The sequence below is a fragment of the Trachemys scripta genome, chromosome 2 (genome assembly GCF_013100865.1).
Source record: "Trachemys scripta elegans isolate TJP31775 chromosome 2, CAS_Tse_1.0, whole genome shotgun sequence".
Lineage (NCBI taxonomy): Eukaryota > Metazoa > Chordata > Testudines > Emydidae > Trachemys > Trachemys scripta.
Window position 1 is genome coordinate 98,869,301 of NC_048299.1, and position 20,437 is coordinate 98,889,737.

The 20,437-nt window shown below is 42.1% G+C and overlaps 1 protein-coding gene across 10 annotated transcripts in view; it reads right to left on the minus strand.

The window, feature by feature from the left end:
• Positions 1-20,437, minus strand: part of TNS3 (tensin 3) — a 423,008-nt gene that overhangs the window by 178,261 nt on the left and 224,310 nt on the right. For 8 of the 10 annotated variants that reach the window (XM_034761310.1, XM_034761305.1, XM_034761304.1 and 5 more), the window contains one exon: positions 13,474-13,515. In XM_034761310.1, the coding sequence (XP_034617201.1) occupies positions 13,474-13,494 (21 nt within the window). In that variant the 5' untranslated portion in view covers positions 13,495-13,515. Of the gene's footprint in view, positions 1-13,473; positions 13,516-15,015; positions 15,177-20,437 lie in introns of those variants that run through there. The other 2 variants (XM_034761309.1, XM_034761308.1) reach the window with 2 other exon arrangements.

Here is a 20,437-nt window from a genome sequence, read left to right on the forward strand (position 1 = left end):
CGGAGACTGCGGGAACTGTGGGATAGCTACCCACAGTGCACCGCTCCATAAGTCGATGCTAGCCACGGTAGTGAGGACGCACTCCACCGACTTAATGTGCTTAGTGTGGACATACGCAATCAACTGTATAAAATCGATTTCTAAAAATCTACTTCTATAAAATCGACTTAATTTCATAATGTAGACGTACCCTGAGAGACTGCAGTAACTGATATTTGTTGCACATGTAATCGAAGGAGGCCAGTCTGTTATATTATATCTTTAATTTTTATTAATCCTTTTTCTATCCAAATTGTCCTAAGTGTGGCGTTTGCCTTGATCTTGATACACAGGTACATAGTGGTTCAAGAAGAGAATTAGTAAGATCAGTAGCTATAATCATCTTAACATGTTGCATCTTGTATGTGCAAAGATTGGATTTTTCCTTAAGGGTGTGAGTAGCCTCTTAAGATATATAAAAGAAAAGAGGGAACCAAATGTTTATGAAAAGTTTTTTTCTCTCTCAAACCAGGCTGGTGTGTATACAGAGCTACTGGAGGAGAACCACCTTAAATTAGGACACATTTGGAATACTAGATAATATAAATACAAATCTGGCAACCCTATTTTTAAGGGTCTTGTGTTACAAGCGAAACTGTTTTTTATCCCATAAAATCACACAATAAGCCTATTTATTCTAGCAAAAGAGCAAGGGAGAGACCTTTAAAGGCAATAGGTTAATGATATAGGTCATTCTTGGGTAGATATCAATTTTGGCTATTTCTATTCTCCCTAGAAATGACAGAGGGAGGAGATGCCACCTCTCCACATCGTTGGAAATTTCTTTGAATATATAGTCCATATTCATAGAAACAATTTTGCAAAGATTAGGACAAATTTTAACACCAAAATAAGTTATTTCTTTGCATATTTGAAATGGAAAATACTGAAGCTGAGAAGAATCTGGTCTTTGGGATATATCCGTTGCTTGTGATTTCTGAAAACAGTTTTCAATGTCAAAAGTTACAGTCTATTATTAACATCCATTAGTTTGATTTTGTCACAAAGAAGTTGATACTCAGACAATCCCAGCAAGGAGCAATCTCGCACCAGTTCAGATGACTGCAACAGTGGGGTCATGTCATACATACAGAAGAAGATACGCTTTTAAAGAAGGTTTACAGAGCTGAAGTTGAAGGAAACAGAGCAGCAAGCTGACCACAAGTGAGCTTGGAAGATGAAATTCTGAAGTATTTAAGAAACCTAAATCCTCTCATACTGACTGTTGCCAAAGGAAGAAAACGAGCAAAGGACCACTGAAGACGGAAGTCCATTCTAAATGCCATCACGGCTATGTTCCAGCCAGGTGAGTCTGCTGGTGCTGCTGGAGCTACTGAACTTCTGAAAGATACCTCTCTGCATTTTCAGATTAGGCACACAGTTCTACACTATGGTTTTATATTGACTGGGGTTACTCCTGGCTTACAGTGTTATGGAGATTCTTCTTCTTTATCCAGGAAAATAATCAGGTTATATGTCTAATTCAGCAGCACCGGAGAGCACGGCCCAGTACTTTACAAAATGTGAGGGAAAAAAGCAGAGAATAAAGCCACCCAAAAAATGTAAACAGCCAGGGAGGGTGGGTTAGACTGTCACTTTATGATCTGCCCTGAGCAACAGGCAGCACATAGTTGGGCTGTCCCAGGAACAGTCCAGGAAGCAGAGTGTGGCTCTGAGTCACAGTGTGTCTCCCAGTCTCCCAGCAATTGTCTGGAAGATGTAAACTGTGCTGGGCTTATACCCATTGCAGTGTATGCCATATGGTACGCTTGCACAGCTATGATGGCCAGTGTGTTGGAGGAATGGAGTCAATATTCTCTTCAGCCCCTACCCTGGCAATACCTGAGAAACAGTGGCTTTGTTGAGCCTGCTTCCCATTGACAGTACAGTCTGTGGTATGGGTAGACCATACAAGAATGTAAGTGGGCCCCTTATGCTTCCATACTTCCTTATATAGCTGCCCTGGGTTAGTAACAATCAAGGCTTGTATTTGCATAAACCATGCCCTATTTCCTGCCAGCATGCCTCCACTCTGCTCCGTCTCCAGCAGATGTTTTGAATGACAGTTACAGTAGCAGTGAATTGAACCACCATCCAAAGTACACCTCTAGCATGCCTACTTACCTTAGAGGCCAAATTCAACTGTCCTGAAACTCCATGCGAGTCCACAAAGTTTTGTTAGGGATCAGTTTTGCCCCAGGGGAATTAATCTAAATCATTTCACCAACTTTTAAAGCAGAGCCCTGCAGAGATACAAAATTTGTATCCGCATCTGATCCGCAATCTGCAAACATGGCCCGTGGATATAAAGTGGATATTTGCAGATTTGCAGGGCTCTAGATATAAAATTTGGATCCGTATCTGCAATCCACAGACATGGTCCACGGATGCAGATATCCACAGATATAAAGCGTATATCCACAGAGTTGCAGGGCTCTACGTTACAGGGTTGACAAATCAAGCCCAGTGTGCAATTAAGAGCTGGTCTAATGGCTTCTGATGACCAAGTAAAACTAAGCATTAGGGCAACACACAAAGTTAGAAACATGAATTAGGGTGAGAGGTGTTAACGCACCAGGCTTGCAACACTGGAGACTGGATCATAAATGAAAAACAGTTTGGTGGTCTCATCCCATGTCCCAGCAGTCCCTGGCACTAAACTCTCATACAATGTAGAAATATCTGCTAAAAAGTAGCTTAGCATTCAAAAATGACGAGTACTGAGCTGTCTTGAGAGCACTGTGTGAGTAAGCTTGCATAGAACATTCATGATCTGTGGCTTAGACAGTGTTGGTTAAGGGTCCTTAACTCCAGCATTCTCTCCCTAAGATTTTACCTACCTTGGATCTCTTAACCTTCAGGGCATGTCAAAGGGCTCAACTATTTTCCTGGACTTTTGCTGAAGGGGTGTGCTCTGAGGGATATGGAATAATTTAATGAGGGGAAACTATTCTTGTATGAGAGGTTAATTAGATAAACAATGTTTGTGGAATTAGGTCATATTAAGGAAGGTCTTCCTAATTTTGGATAAAAATACTTTAATTCTGTATATTTTTAATGGTGGTATACACACCTAGAATTTTGACTAGATACTTTTAAAAAACACATTTAAGTAAATAAATAGAAAATTGAAGACATTTTACACAATTTAAAACTAACCTATGGAATTCACTGCCACATGATTTTATGAGGCAAAAAAAACAAACAAAAAAACACAACTTCACAATTGACTAGACATTTATATGAATATGAACAGAACCTGTCATAGAACTAGTTAGAAAAAATATTCTAAAAATTGTCACAATCCTTGTATTTCCAAGCACACGCTGATCACCTGTGGTCAGGAAGAAATTCTCTATCCCTTTCTATGACATCGTACTGCAGTTGTACATACCGTTGGAGGCCACTGAGTAAGACAGGACAATGAATTACAATGAACTTCTAGTCTGTTCCATTATGATGACTTCTATGTTAATAGCAGCTTTTAGAAGCTACAGAGCAACACATATTCAAATGTCTTGTGTCAGGACTAAACTTTGCATAATCTTCTGGCCTCCCTGGTTTCAGAATTATCCCTAATGAAAAAAGGAGAGTTTCCTGCCTACTAGATACATCGTAACACAGTCAAATTTGTATCTATTCCTGCAATAATTTTTTTTAAACCACTGAACATGTCTCTTTGGGAACTGGCTTCCTGGAGAACATGAATTTATAGCTATTTCTTCTGTAAGTAGCAGGTTATTGGTTTGGCTGTACATTTTTATTTTGGTTCTGTGCAAAACTGTAAAAAAAAAAAAGTCTTGTTTTCTCATTTACTGTAACAGTGAGTGTTCCCAGGACATTTAGGTCTTCTATCCATAAAGTGCACTGGAGCTGAAGCACGATTCTTTCAGGAATTTAAAAACAACAACAAAAAGGTAAGCAGCAAGCTTTTGCTGCTATCAGGGGCCTCACCAGCTATGACAACCGAAAGCAGAAACATTCAAAGTCCATGTTTAAGTAAGAAGGATGAGGCATGGGTGATTTTTATTTCATGATTATTTTACAGCCAGGAATTTTCTGTACTATTTACAATACAATGCACGTTCTCAAAGCTTGATTCTGCAATGCCTCAGTGCAGGAAACTCACAGTGAAATCAATGAGTTTTGCAGGATCAGGTCCTTAGTGAGTAGTCTAGGGTTCAGATGAGACTCAGTTTTGCCAGTGAATAAGAGCAGGCTGAGACCCCAGGGAACATACTGTGTTTGGTTCTTCAAAGCTGAATTCCTCACATGCAAAATGAAATTTTCTTTTATATATTTCTCATCATCACATCTCTAGGACAGATATTTTATGGTCTTTAGAATCACTAAGTTGCCAAACTTAACAAATAGTTACATTGAAAGGTTTATTTAATTTGATTCGCAAAAACAGAAAAATGTACACAGAATTTTTAATAATGTTTCCCACTTACAGGAACAAACAAACATTTATTTTAAACAGCAAATGCATTTCCAGAGAAGGCTATTTTGAGGTTGGTAGTCAAAGCCGTGTCTGTTAACATTGTAGAGGGCAGGCATAATTGGGTAAATGGCAAGTTTGCAATTTCAAAATAAAACATTTAATACAAAATGCTCTTGTCTTTGTATTCTTCTAAGGTTACTGGGAAGTATTTGGGCAGGAAGGATGGTCTGGTGCAGGGGTCTGAAACACGCGGCCCGTGGGGTTATTTTCTGTGCCCCCCCCGCCCTCCCCAGTGTTTACCTAGAGCGGCTCCGGCCCGACGCGCACCAGGGGCAGGGCAGACTCCCTGCCTGCCTGCCTGCCCTGCCCCCAGTGCCTGTCAGGCCAGAGCCCGCCCCCCGAACCCCTCCTGCACCCCAACTCTGTTCCCTGAGCCCCCTGCTGCATCCCACACCCCTTCTGCACCCCAACTCCCTTACCGGAGCCCCCTGCTGCACCCCTCCTGCACCCCAACTCCCTTACCGGAGCCCCCTGCTGCACCCCTCCTGCACCCCAACCCATGCCCTGAGCCCCCTGCTGCACCCCTCCTGCACCCCAATCCCCTGCCCTGACCCCCTGCCACATCCCTCCCCCCTCCTGCATCCAACTCCCTGCCCTGAGCCCCCACCACACCCCATACCTCTCCTGTACCCCCTGGGGGCACGTAGGGGCAGAGTTGGGGTGGGGATTTCATGGAAGAGGTTGGAATGGGGGCAGGGAAGGGGTGGGAAGAGGCGGAACAGGGGCGGGGCCTCATGGAAGGGGTGGAGTGGGGGTGGGACCGAGGGCGGCAGGGGGGAGGTGTCAGTAAATGCGGCCCTCGGGCCAATGTACTAGTCCTCATGTGGCCCTTGTGGTCATTTGAGTTTGAGACCCCTGGTTTAGTGCAAGGTTCTCAAACTCCATTGCACCACGGCCCCCTTCTGATAACAAAAATTACTACATGACCCCAGGAATGGGAGCAGAAGCCTGAGCCTGCCTTAGCCCTGCCGCCCTATGTGGGAGGCCAAAGCCCAAGTCCAAGCCTCACCGCCCGAGGCTGGAGGGCCAAAGTCAAAACCCAAGAGCTTCAGCCCAAGAGGGAGGGGGGCTGTAACCTGAGCCCTGCCACCCAGGGCTGAAGCCCTCAGACCTGGGTGGTGGGGCTTGGGCTCGGGCTTCAGCCCCCAGCCCCAGCAAGTCTAACGCCAGCCCGGGTGACCTCATTAAAACGGGGTCATGACCTACTTTGGGGTCCTTACCCACAGTTTGAGAACTGTTGGTCTAGTGGTTAGGGCACTAGGGAGACCTGGGGGTCAGTTCTCAGCTCAACCACAGTCTGCCTGTGGGACTTTGCTTAAGACCCTTAACCTACCCCATGCCTCAGTTCTCCATCTGTTAAATGAGGATAGTATGTCCCTACCTCATAGGGGTGATTCTAAAGATAAAATCTATTCATGAGAGAGATGTTCAGGTATTACAGTGATGTAGGCCATGTAAGTACCTTGATAGATTTGCAAGTACAATAGTGACAGGACAAATAAAAGTTCCCATGCTTGCTCCTTGCTTTTTTTGGTAGTTATTACTTCAATATTATTATTATAAAGTGCTCCTCTACTATAAGCTGACAGGGAGGTAATAATAGGGTTACCATATTTCAACAATCAAAAAAGAGGACGGGAGGAGCCCCGCCCTAGCCCCGCCCCCGTCCCGCACTAGCCCCACCCCTGCCCCTTCCATTCCCTCCCACTTCCCGCCCCCTAAGAACCCCCAACCCTCCCCCCCACTCCTTGTTCCCTGATTGCCCCATCCTGAGACCTTCCCCCCATCCTAACTGGCCCCCTAGGACCCTACCCCCTACCTGTCCCCTGACTGCCCCAACCCTTATCCACACCCCCACCCCCAAACAGACACCAGGGACTCCCACGCCCCATCCAACCACTCCCCACCCCCTGACAGCTCCCCCCAGAACTCACGACCCATATAAACCCCTCTGCTCCCTGTCCCCTGATTGCTCCGATCCCTCTCCCCACTCCTGCCCCCTGACAGCGCCCCCCCAGAACTCCCCCCCCCACTCCTTGTCCCCTGACTGCCCCCTCCTGGGACCCCTGCTCCTACCTAAGCCTCCCTCTGCCCTGTCCCCTTCCTACCCCCAGCCAGCCCCCCCAAAAACTCCTGACCCATCCAACCCTCCTCCCTGCTCCCTGTCTCTTGACTACCCCCTCCAGAACCTCCCTGACGCTTCTCTGACCCCCTGGCCCCCTTACCATGCCGCTCAGAACAGAGTGCAGCAGAGCAGCGCGTTCGGCAGCAGGGGGAGGGGAGCAGGGGGTAGAGCTCCAGACTGCCGGAGGCCAGATGTGAACGGCCGGCCGGCGATCTGCGAATGCAGGGAGGGGGAGGGAGGGAGAGAGAGGAGGGGAGTGAGCTCAGCTGCAGGAGAGAGGAGGGGGAAGTGGAGGAGGGGCTCTGGCTGCCGGAGCCCCGTGCGAGTGGCAGGATCCGGCCGGCTGCCCTGTCAGCCGCGCGCGCTCTGCATGCGGGGGAAGTCCGGACATTTACAAATTCCCCCCAGACGCTATTTTTAACTCAAAAAAGCCAGACATGTCCGGCAGAATCCGGACGAATAGTAACCCTAGGTAATAAGCTCTAAGAACCACAGGTCAATGGAACAGTTTTTGATATTGTCCTAACAACTAGTGAAAGTACCTTGAAAGCATGATATCAAAATCACAGACATAAAATACATATTCAATCACCAACAAGATTAAAAAAAAAAACCAAAAAGAAATCAAGAAGTTTCACCGTAACACATCTAGCCTACAGAAATGAAATGGCATCTCCTTTTTTATAAAAACAAGTGTCACAACATTCAGACAATCAAGTAATCTGGATGGCTGGCCAGTCTTAGGTGCTTGCTATAATAGCCATTGATGTGAGATAAGTTGCTTCAAAAAGAGATAGCTGCACTCATGTGTCTCCTGCTACAGCAGGGTCTGGCAGCTGCTCAGACACTAATCAACAGCAGAAATAGCAAGGGGAAGTTTAAAAAGTCACAACGGGGAGTCACTGCAAGTGATATGCAGTCAAATTTTCAAAGTGCTCAGTTCCCCTTTAGGCACCTAAACAAACTGGTCTGAATTTCAGACGGGCTCAGCACCCAGCAGCCCCTATTGTTTTTAAATGGGAGCTGCAGTGTGCCTAGGACTTTTGAAAATTGCCTAAATGAAAGGTGCCTATATGAAAGCTGAGCTCTTCTGAAAATCTAGCCTGGGTCTCTAATGAAGAGGTTTACTCACTATTGCTGCCAATCTCTTTACTTAAAGGGAGAACCTGACAATGTCGTCAACTACTGTATTCTCTCATGAATGCTATCAGAAAGGTTGCAAGTCCATTTTCACTACCAGTTCCCCAATACTTGTTTCTGCACACTCATTCCTGCCAATTTAATTTCTGTTTCAGTTGAGGGTTTTAAAATTTGAATAAAACCTATTGAGCCAGAGCTGTCAGGTGGGTAAGACAAAAAGCCATAATTGTGATGTGTCCAATTTTAAAAAACATGTTAAGAATTTCTGCAGAATGCAAAAATAACTCAAAGCGACTGAACTTTATAGTTATATTTGAAAAAAAATATTTTAAAATAAAGTCAAGACATTAAAATGGTCTTTTGTGCACAAGATCTAAAAACATTGTTACGCTATTGCCTGTGTTATTGCTATTGAGTTGCATAATTCCACAATACCAAACCTGGATATTTTCATGTGCCTACACAGCAAAAAATCTGCAAAATAAAATTCCACAACTCCATAGTGCCACAGCTATATTTTTTATACAAGAAATTAAATTAAAAAAACACTAATCTAATGTTGCATTATGGGCCATAGATTTTTAAAAGGCTTTGATTTGTATGTCTGCAATCAACTACAGGCAATTGTGAATGTAAATAGCAGTATTTATATGTTCAAGTCCCAGGTAACAGGTGCAACTATAGAGGCCAGGTTGAGGCCCCTTTAAAGATTTTGCTCATAACAGCTGTACATTCAAAATAAAAATTAGAAGTCAGAAAGTGAAAAGTTACCCACAATCCTCATAGTAATGTCAGCCACCTTGCACATCCCAATTTCAATTACTTGTTAGGAAGGTCAATGTCCTTTACAATATGTGCAGCTGGTTTTCATATTTAGTATATTGTTTTGGGGAGCCCTGGAAGAATGCAACATGATCCTGTCATCTAGTTTTCAAACATGAGGCCTTCTCAACCTCCCTGATTCATTCTCACACGCACTCTCACATGTATTTTGGCCAAGAAGACCTGGATAGGATTTGCTCCCTTAGGAGTTAATCCTGATTATATTGGTGAAGTTCAGTTTTGAGAGACATTGTTAACCTGTACCTCTTTCCTTCTGTGTCTGTGTCTGTGTAGCATCTTCGTCCCAGGTGCTCCCAGCATTTTTTGTTTTAATTCTTTGTTAATTTTTGAGCTCATGCATACAAAAGGAACTGTTCACAGACAAGTATAGCGTATGCAAGCAATGTGCTCAGTCAACATTGCTAATGTACTTCCATCGTAACTTGCAGGACCAGTCCTTAGGCTTCTCCTGAACAGAGACTGACAATGGCATATATATTGTGTCTAATCCAGGGGTAGGCAACCTATGGCACGCGAGCTGAAGGCAGCACGCGAACTGATTTTCAGTAGCACTCACACTGCTCTGGTCCTGGCCACCAGTCCGGGGGGCTCTGCATTTTAATTTAATTTTAAATAAGCTTCTTAAACATTTTAAAAACCTTATTTACTTTACATACAACAATAGTTTAGTTATATATTATAGACTTATAGAACGAGACTGTCTAAAAATGTTCAAATGTATTACTGGCACAGAAAACCTTAAATTAGAGTGAATAAATGAAGACGTGGCACACCACTTCTGAAAGGTTGCCAACCCCTGGTCTAATCAAAGGTCCTAAAGAGAGTCTTTGATTATTTGCCAGGAAGGAATGTGCATCTCCCCTTACACAACATCCATGCAAAACCAGAGAACTCATATAAGCATACAGTCTAAATCCCCACTACAACTCAGTCCAACAAAAGAGAAGTGCAAATATTCACCAAACAATGCGAAGATACATTCAGCCACCTGTCCCAACCCACATCACAGGAAGACAGCCTACAAAGAGAATAACTAACAGACCAGGAGAGTCAATCCAGACATAAAACAAAACTGCAACAAGATTCTCTGGCACCACAGTATTGCCAGATGATTTGCTGGGGGGACTAGACAAAGCACAAGCTGCAATCTACAAAGCTCTCGAGAAGAAAACCAACAGTCACATGGACAGTTTGCTATCCCAAGGCAGACCAAACATTGGGTCTATGCCGGCTTCTGTTGTCAGGGTTCCAGAATCTCTCTCTCATTTGAGGCCTGAAAAGTGTCAGGAATACTCCAAAAGTGAGCATGACTGGGGTGGCAAGTGCTGATTCAGCACATTCCCATTGGCTTCCATGGAACCCCTGGTAGGAATTAAAGCGGTCTCCCTTCCCCATAGGCACAGTGGGACTCTATGGTGCAGGAAGGAGCCATTCCTGCACCAGTAGGGGGTAAATTCAGGCAAACGCTTCTACAAACGCTGACAATATCATTTTAAAAACACTCTACGCTTGGCTCTCCATGGCAGCCAAGGAAAATGCTGACAGGCTCCCTGATTCTTAGCCACCAAGCCTCAGCGTAAGCTAAAGCTGCTGCTTTAAAGGGACAACTTTCATTTATGCCACTTGTGGAAGGTCCCTCAGTGACATCATGCCAGTTGAGAGCCTTGCACAGTTGTGGTGGAGCTGGCGCAGGAGGTGGCATAGCTGCCTCTGCCAGTCTTACTCTGGCAAGAAATTCCCCTGCACAGGAAAAATTCATGAGGGGAGCTCTCTGGCTGGTTTAAGTACACTTTGCACTGCACAAGCAGAATCCAGCCCTCTTATACCCTCTGGCCAAAAGACTAAACTTTTGCTAGTAAACAATTCTGCTCTCAGATCTGCACTGATGTTCGTGGAAGTTCTGCACAAGTGTAGAGAGCAGAGTCGCAGAGCAAATCTGAGTGCAAAATGCTGCTACTGGATTTAGATGTGATCATGTTAAGTATCATGTTAGGAGTTATCAAGCTAGTCAGCTATTTGAAACCAAACACATTACCAGGGTGAATTAAACAGTGCTATCTGAGGCTCCAGTTGTGGTAGAGTTCTTATTACTCCAGAGGTTATAGGCAGCTTCCTGAATAATTACTATCCATAGGCAACCTAATTCATCACAAGAGACATGACAGGGTATAAACTCTGCTGCATTAATTCAAAACTGGTGTGGTTTAAGGATGTAACTGTTAACACAACCACTACACAGAAGGTGTGAATCAGTGGTGTATAAAGCACATTCCCTCGGTCCTACAGTGATTATTGCTTTTGAAAAAATACATTCATATTGTCCAATATAATGGGAAAGAAGCAATATTTGGTGGTTTGAACAGAGGACTGGAAGTCAGATCTCTTGAGCTTTGCTCCTGGTTCAGTCACAGATCTGTTATGTGACCTTGGGCCTGATCTTTTAAAAGTGCCTAATTCACAGACATGTTCTGAGGCTTAAGTCATTAATGTTTGTAGAATATTGTGGGATCCTTCATAATACCAATAAATAGATAGCATGTGATTGAGAGTTTTATTGCCAATGAAGTGATGGCACATAAACTGTGAATAGGAAAATACTTCTTGTTATCATGGGTTGAAATTACTTTTCAGTCAAACATTTGCATCCTACCTATTTTATTACAAAGGAGTATGCACACCAAGGCAGGACTTGAAAAACTGAACTAGCAGGTAGAACTTTTCTTGGTACGTAAGAAGCCTTATTCAACAACTTCTCCAGCATTCAAACTTTCATGTTAAAAAATTAAGGTTCTAATCCATATGGTTGTGAAGATATCTTTTAAATGTAAGAAAATGCAGTGCTGTCTTCCTGAGGTTGCCAGCAAATGTCACAAGTTTCTCAGCAGCTGCTCATAACTTTCCCAAACAATAGCTGAAGGAAATTAACTAGACTCTAGTCAGCTTCACAAGTGTCATTCAGAACCTTGTGAGCAGAAGTGGCACTGTCATGAATCAGGCCACATTTTCTTAGCTGCTGCTCATAGGTTTCCCATGAAGCTGCAGAGGCTGCTACTGAAGATATTCACTCAGCAGTCAGGATGCTAAACAAGAGAAACAGACCCTTTCCCTTCCTAAGAGCTAGGAGGCACTGGAAGATGGTGAGGAAAAGAGACAGAGAATTTAAACCATTCCAACACAGTTTATCGTACATGTACTAGTTAGAGGATCATGTACAAGACTGATACCAACACAGGGTCTAGGGATAGCACACTAGTATCAATCCCACCATCTTTCCCCTTTCTAAAATCTGCACTGAGGGCTAGAGTTTATGCAATGGTGCTACAACCAGAACTGTCTGGTGGCCAGACCCCCTTTCATCTTCCATGTCAATCACTGGCTAGTAGGTATAGTCCCGTGCAAGGTATCAGGGAAATTTTTCAAGCAGTGAACTAATGGGCAATTTATTGATCCAAGATACTACTCTATGTGAAGGTGTATACACCAAAAGAGTCAGTTGAAATAGTGTGGCCTGCCACTTTAATTGTGCTCAAAAATAGCTGGCTGTGCATGAGTTACCATACGTACAAAGGAGGTTGACCTTGGCTCATCTAATAAGCAACTAGTGCAAACATAAAAACCCTCTGAAGTTAACAGCTAGTTCTAACAATAGAAAGTAATCTGTAACTATTTTTACACTGTTTATCTTGTGATTTTGTTTCATATTAGTTATATTAGGGGAGAGTTGTGAAATTGTTCATTCAAATATATGAATTTGACAAGAGGGATATTTTGGGGTGTTTTTTCTTAATTTTAGGTAATCTGTCCAACTAAGAATAGGGGGAGGGGTGAGAGTCTGGGAGAAACATTAAATATTTCAATTCATTGAAATGTCTTGTCACCAGATAATTTAGATGTTTCCTAGTGTTCCAATAATTGCTATACCTAGAATTCTTAGCAATGCTCTTAGACAACACAAAGTGAAACCCTTTAAAGATGCTAGCTCACTTCACTGTCTCATTGAAAGACAAAGCAAAAAGGGGTTAAAATGGCCTCCAATTCTGACCCAATTTGTGTTGGGTAAGTTTTCCTTAGTACTCCGGGTTTAGTTATTAAATCTGAACCTGGACTCATGCTAAAGGATAAATGGGGAAGGAGCGTGCACTTGCAGGGTTGGCCAGTATTGATACATACAATATTATTCCACAGCATTTACCAAAGGGCAGCATCTCCCCATCTTCTAACTGCACTTAGTGCTATTTGAACCAAAGCTGAAAGAGTGCTTCAGTACAAAACAATCACAAGTCTTCATGAGTAATATGCATACACCTTATTTGATGCCCACGATATCTTTCATGTATCTTTCACTTTCATCCCAAGATACTTTGCCAACCACAGATTTATATAGAGAGATAAAGATATGAATTGTGCATTGCCAAGAACTCAAGGATTAACAAGCACCCTTACTCCTAAAAAAGTGCCATAGGATCTTTGATTTCCTTTTCAGAGTAAAAATGTGAGCATGTGTGTTTTCGACATTTCTTTTTTCTTCTCCTCCCTCGAAAGTTTTTGTCTGATAGAAGGCAAGAAAGGCCCAAGTCCATTGCAAAAGTTCCTGGAAAAATTGCAAAAAAAAAAAAAAAAAAAAAAAAAAAAAAAAACCTTTGGCATTACCACCAGTTATCTTAACCCAAACCTGCTTCCCTTAAATATGTTAACTGCCTGTGCTTTGAAGAACAACTAGCAGTAATAGTTCTGTGAAGATGTAATAAAAATGTGCAACTACAGACTGAAATCTAAATCAGGTTAAGCAAATCAGAAAGACTAATCAAAATCGATTACTTACAGTTCTGGTTACATGACTCATAAAGGTCTCAGAGTTATCAGGCTGTGAAGAATAAAAATAAATGATTAAAATCAATTTAATCTTTTCCAATACTTTTTAAAATACATGTTTAAAAAAGCTCCCCCCATAGCTCTCCCACCAAACAAAATAAATCATTCAGGCACAGAAATGATCTGCAGTGTTATCAACAGGCAAATGTCACTGAGACAGACACACAAATGGAAATTAATCTTACGTCGTGTGAGCTTCTGAGTTCTACTAACTACAGGGGCTCTCTTATTCCAAAGTTCTGGCATACAGTTTCTACAATAAGAGAGGACTAACATGTTGGAGACAGAAAAGCAATGTCAAGGAGTGAATTTTCATTGTGGTATGTGTGATTTAGTGGTGCAACTCCCATTTTACCCTTTCACGTTCTCATTCTTTGCTACCAGATGCAAAACACACATATACGTGCATACTAAGGAGGGAAGTTAGGTGTTACCCTTTAGGTGTTCATGGTACTAAATACCGCACACAGCTTTGAAAATGTAGAGATTCATGTCTATTTTAGTTTAGAAATAAACTCAATTAGCAACATTTTTTTTAATAAAAATTAAAGCTAGCCTATTAATCAATATGGACAAAATTCTGCCTTGACTCACTGGGCTTGATTGACTACAGCATTACTCCAGACTTATGCCACTGTAATAATCAATAGAGTTACACTAGTCTGAAACAAGGGTAATGTAGTGGTGATTCAGGCCCAATGACTACAATGTGGTTGTAAAGGATTGCATTCAGGGCAGAATTTGGCCTCTCAGGTGAGAAGATACACCAGTTTAATGACCTTGCAATATGAGGTTACAATAGGATGGCAGCAGAAACATTTTATTTTGCTAAATACACAGCAGAATTATTAGAGCCAAGCAGCCTTCACACGTTCAAGAGAGAATCTTACCAAATTTTAAACTAAACGAATTATGCCTATGTACAAAGAGTCCATCATGCATAAAACAGCAGTCAAGCTTTAAACCCCTAGAAAGATGGACATCCTGGGAAGAGGCTGGATTCTGGGTAAAATCTGCAAAGTCAATTTCAGACATCTGGCAGAGAAGAGCTCAAAGGAAAGGTGAGGGTAGATATTTTGCTTTTGTAATAAAAGAGTGTTATACTCATAGTTTATATTAATCTGTGCCTTCTGTCCTAAGGGATCTAAAATTACTACACAAACTGTGAACCTGATTTGCAAACGCTATACAGAATAGGGATCACTTCATCCATCACTGAAATGCAGTCACATCTGGGGTAAAATATGGCAGCTATTAAATGGCGCTCAGCAACCCTACACAAGAGCTTAGGACAAGAAATGCAAAACAATACAATATCCAATTGCAAGTTCAGTTTTATCCTCTCCAATTAAAGTACAGAATAAAGGGACAGGGAATGAGGAGATGAAAGTAGACAGCACAACCCTTCTTCTCACCATCATAGCATTTGCGGACACAGAGCCATGCACTAACTCAGTGTTGAGTAAAGAGAATTCAGTCTTGAGACACTTACTTAATCTGAAAAGAGCTCTCCAAGACAAAAGATGGTTCCATTGCTCAAGCACATCTCCACTGAAGACCAGTTCCTGATGCTGGGAAAACACTCAGCCCAATTTAAAATGGCACAGGCACAGTAAGAAGAAAAAGAAAATGTGATTCCTTCTGTTGAATCACCTTGCTGACTGGGGTGAGTTTAACCTGCAACTTCAAGGCTTTGAACAAGCTTGCAACTTGATCAATGTTAACTATAAAGACTTTGCAAAATGTAAACACACGAATACAATGTTTGCACAAGGCTGGAATACCAGCCACTGCCCAAGAGAGATTAGAACTGCTCCAATATACTCGCATGACCAGGAACTTGTGCCACCTGATCAAGTCACAAGAGAATCAGAATGGGAGAGAATTGCAAATCTGACTCCACGAATTGGCAAATGAATGCAGCTTTCACCTGGAAGGTGCAGTTTTATTATTTTCTATTCTTTTTGCTGGGCAGTCACCAGAGATGAGAGTCTTCTCTCATTAGAGGCAGAGTTTCTACCATCTTCAGGAAAGAGGAAATATAAACCTGCCGGAAGTTCAGATTTTATCTTAACTGCAAATGCAGTTTAATGTCTGAAGTACGTAAAATATACTTATTAGAAGTACCCACTTAATGTGCCTGCATAGAATTTGACAGCACATACATCCTGCACTAAGCTATAACCACTCTCACAGCTCGATAAAGATTAACAAAGAACACTTTGATACACTGGTAACAACAAGGATAACCAGAATCATTATGATTAAATAATTATCTGGATTAGTATTAAAAAATTAAATCCCTAACAGAGCAGTCATTGTACTGAAAATTCATGCGGAAATAATTCTCTGTATAAGTGGCTAAAAGTCCCCTCTTCCCCCACTTTCAGCATAATGGTGGCTAATATGAATAGGAACTGATGCACAACAGCAGCGATAGAGGCTTTTCATATACAGGAGATAGGCGGGGCAGGGCAGCTGTAACAGCAAGGGTGTCTTTTCATTGGTTTTAAAATTCTATTTTCTTACAATACTTCCTTGGAAACATGAAACTAAAATCAAGGTCTTCTCTCATAAACTAAGCATGCCCTAAAGTATGCTGTCTGCCTATGGTCCCCTACAGACTATATACTAGCTGAGAATGGTGCAGTAGCCCCCTGGCCACACCCCCGTCTCTCCAGAACACCCCTTGCATGATCGCTGTGTTGGATCCTCCAGGAGCAGGTGGAGCCAGCTATGCCAGCTACCAAACTCTGGAGGAATCCCCAGCTGGGGAGTTCTCTGGGTTGTTTATAGCATCTTTGTGCTCCCAGCTCAGTTCCAAGGGGTCAGACCACGGCATGGAATCTGTTCCTTTAGATAAAGTGTTGAAAAATGATTGGGCACAATATGTCTGAGATTCTCTTACTCTGGAAACATGCCAGCACAGACTTAGGTGTCAAAGAAATCTACTTGCAGCCATCATGCCATTAATAATTCAGCATTGGACACCATGCAGCAATTATGAAAGTTTGATGTCCTTATAAGCAAATGAAAAAGGACATTTAGAATAGAGACATACAGCAACCTTAACCATATGTGTTGATGTACACCCTAGCTAAAATGCTCATTCAGAAAGGGACAGTAGGGAGATGGCAATTTATGTTGATCTGCAGAGATAAACAGGCACATGTCAAGTTTTTACGAATGTGAATATGCAATTTTTGTGCTCACACTTTTTTTCCAGATCCCATCTTTTCAGTTTTGTATTTACATGACATATGCCACTAGTCAAGTGTTTGGGGAATTCCACCATCTGTTTTGCTCTTCCCATCACAAGAATGATACCCATACCAAAATCAGTACTGGCCCTCTCATAATAAAGAAGATGTCTTTTTGTGTGTGTGTTGTCTTATGTGAACCAAGGCCAAAAGCCAGACTTGCCAAATATCTGACAGTTCCTGGGAAGGCCTTGCTGATTGGCCAGTGCTCCCACATAGTGAGCATGACATTCAGGGCTTCTGAGACAACTGTCAGGAGGGGATTTTTAACATTTTGTCTGCTTCTAAGCTTTTGAGCAGCCAGCTTTTGAGCATCCCTACTCATTGCTCTCTCTCTCTCTGTGCGTTGCATTACAGAAAGGGAGCAGAGAAGCCAACAAAGGGTGTGAGCAACCAGGAGGTAACTTCCTGGACTATCTGCTTCAGATGGCAGCATCAGAACTATTCCCTCTAGCCTCCTGGTTTAATGGGGAGAGAGTAGAGAAAGGACTGCAGGATGTGAGATGGAAAAGACGACCGTGGGAACCAGGGTGGTGGAAAAGAGACCTTAGGAGCAATAGAGGAAGTGATGAAGAGAGAGGCAATGGAATATAAGGGACAGCAAGTAGAGGACAGAGTGACAAGGGTAAAGAGACAATGTAGCACTGGAGAGAGCAATGGGGAAGATACTTAGCAGAACAGAGCCAGATATAAAGCTCAAAGAAGAATGAGAGGAAAGGAGATGCATTGCCAGTGTTAGCTTCAAGTGGTAGCAATCAGACTCTGGTATCTGTCATCCAGTAGTCATCAACATCATGCAAATTAGAGAGACCCGCTTCACACAGACAGACACAGGAGTTTTGCCATTGACTTCAACAGAGCTAGGATTTCACCCTAAGAATTTAAACCAAGATTTTCAAAAAGAGCTAATGATTTTGGATGCCCAACTTTAGCTACCTTAAGAAATTCTGAGTGTCTGAAAATCAGTCCCCTTAGTCTCAAAATTCACACCCAAAAGCAAGGCCTCTAAAATCGCTATTCACTTTTGAAAATTTTGGCCTTAAGCTTTATGCAGTAGATAATGACAGTTCTGGCTACTATCAGAAGTTAAAAGAGAAGTGCCCCTCTTGCTGTAATAGGCCACTCACATTTATAGAACTAAACAATTCAATACCTGGATAGGGTAATACAAATCTCTCAGGTGAGTGGCTAATTTGACATCTCAAATATATGCCAGTGTTGCCCTTTCTAAGAATGTTAAATAGGTTACTTCTCAGATAGTAAATAGGTTCTGGCTCAGATCCAGTGGTTCAGACAACAGGGCCATGCTGAGGGCCTCACTGCTGGAGTTCAGGTTTGCCATTGGCTGGGTAAATAGCAGTGTTAGGTTTTGATTTGGGTCTCAGTTCACTCCTTCTCAATGCCCACAATGGCACCAAGCCTTGGTGCTTTTCCCACAATCTCTCTTTGATGCAACTCCCCGCACTTCAGACACCAGACTTTCATCACCTCCTCTCACACTCTGACTCCCATCTTAGACCTCACTGGCATTGCTAATCCTGTCATGAGAAGCTTTCCTCTGCCAGTGCTTCTGAATTTCTCTGCTGACCCTAATATTATTGCAGTCACATCTCATATGCAAACAGTCAATTTCTGTAGTGTCCACATGGAAGCCCCAGACTTGATAAGAATGAGTTAGACTGGCATTAGTGGCCAGCCCTGAGACACAGAGACCTTGTCAGATATGAATCCTGTGGCTACGGGATCAATAGTCTTCCTTAAGGGGAAGCCACCATAACTACAGTCTAAGAGGAAGGCAAGGAAAAGAAGGTTTGTCATAAGGATAAGTTGCTATGATCATGTCTGCAGAAGCCAGAGCATGGAGACGTGAACTGAACCAGAAGGCTGAAGCAAGGAAGATGGTGTGTGGAAAGAGGATGTTAGTGGAGGATTTTCAGGAGCAAACCAGAAGTTTGAGGTGAGCTGACGGGTGTTTGTGGATGGGGGAGGAAGTCTAACAAGAAGAGATGGCAGAAAAATGCCAGTTTCTTTGTGGGAAATTTAGGGGAGGTGGGAATTTTTTTTTTTTTTTTCAAAAATTTTCATGTTAAATTTTTCATTTTTTCTACGAAAAAAATTAAACCAAACCTAAAACCTTCACATTTTTCTCTAAAATCAAAAATGTTTAACCATATTTTCCTGAATATTTGGGGGGGTATTGGTTGGTCTTTAGAAAAAATAATATATTCAAATCAAAACTCAGAATTAAAAAATAAAAAGAGGTCATGTTCCATAAAAAAATGGTTTTGCTGGAATATTTTCAGTCAGATCTACTAAGAATTCAAGGGAGTTTGTTAGAAACTTAGAGGATGGAATTAGGTGATGAGTAGAGGAATTGCACAAAAAGGATCCAGAATTTGGTCAATGCAATCCAATTGGATCAGATTATTTTTATATATCCAAGGTATTTATATGGCCTCCATCACCATAATATGTGAACACCTCAAAATCTTTAATATATTCATGAGGTAGGGATGTGCTGTTACCCCCATTTTACAGTTGGGGAACTGAGGCACAGAGACACGAAGGGCTTCTCTACACGGGACACTCAGGAGAGTTAAGGCACACTAAAGGTGTCAAGTCAACGCACATAAATTAAAGCGCGTTAAACCCCCATATGTTTGCTCTCACTCAGGAATAAAGTGGTCTTAGTTCACTCTAACTTAATCCTTATAATCACACACACCAAAAGTACAATATTTGTACCTTCTTCCTATAATGCATTATCTATCTTCATGTGCACCCATGACATGCTCATCACCAATAATAGCGTTTCAGGAGCAGCAAACCCAATCCATCACTTTTTTCCTGTACAAAGTACATTCAAAGGATGGTTAGATTCATATTCAGTACAAGATTAAGCAGGGCTTTGTTATGTGAAGTGTGGGACGAACAGAAATGTTTACAAGGCAGGGACTCGTTCAAGAGTAAAATTTCAACTCCCTATTAAAAAAGCCATCTGTTGCTTCCTGTCAATAATGCTTAGAAAAGACCAAAAAAAAAAAAAAGTTCCACTCCTAAAGGAAACTGGTTAATGAAGTCAAAAGAATGGATCAAGTTGTCTTAACTACAATCAAAGATGCAAAAAATTACAACAAAAGAGAAGATAAGACCAAGGAATGCGCATCCACTTTCAAGTGAATATAGTGAGATCTCCTGTCCTCTTTGTTCATTTGAACAAATAGAAAGTTCCCTCACCTTTGTTAATATTTAGATGATCAATGGAATTAACTTTGCTTTTCCTTTTATTTGACTACTGCTTTAAAGACACCTGGAAAGTAAGGGAAACATAGCATTCTGCATCACTACATGGTTAACCTTAGTTTTTAATACTATGATCCTTTTCAGGAAATGAACATGAGATTCAACCTTTGTCTGATCAGCATGTGATGAACTGGAGCAAAGACAGTTAAAGCAGACCCACCAGTCCAACTCTCCCCCCTCACCTACACACTCCATGTTAGTAAAGTTTACTTGTATGCAATCGTCTCCCTAGAAACTAGCCTGAAGGACAGCTTAAGATTTCTAAGTGTAGAGAAGTCAACTTAGAGATCCTACCTAAGGTAGTTATTATACTATTGGGCAGCTATGAAAAAAAAAGTCTGACAAGTTAAA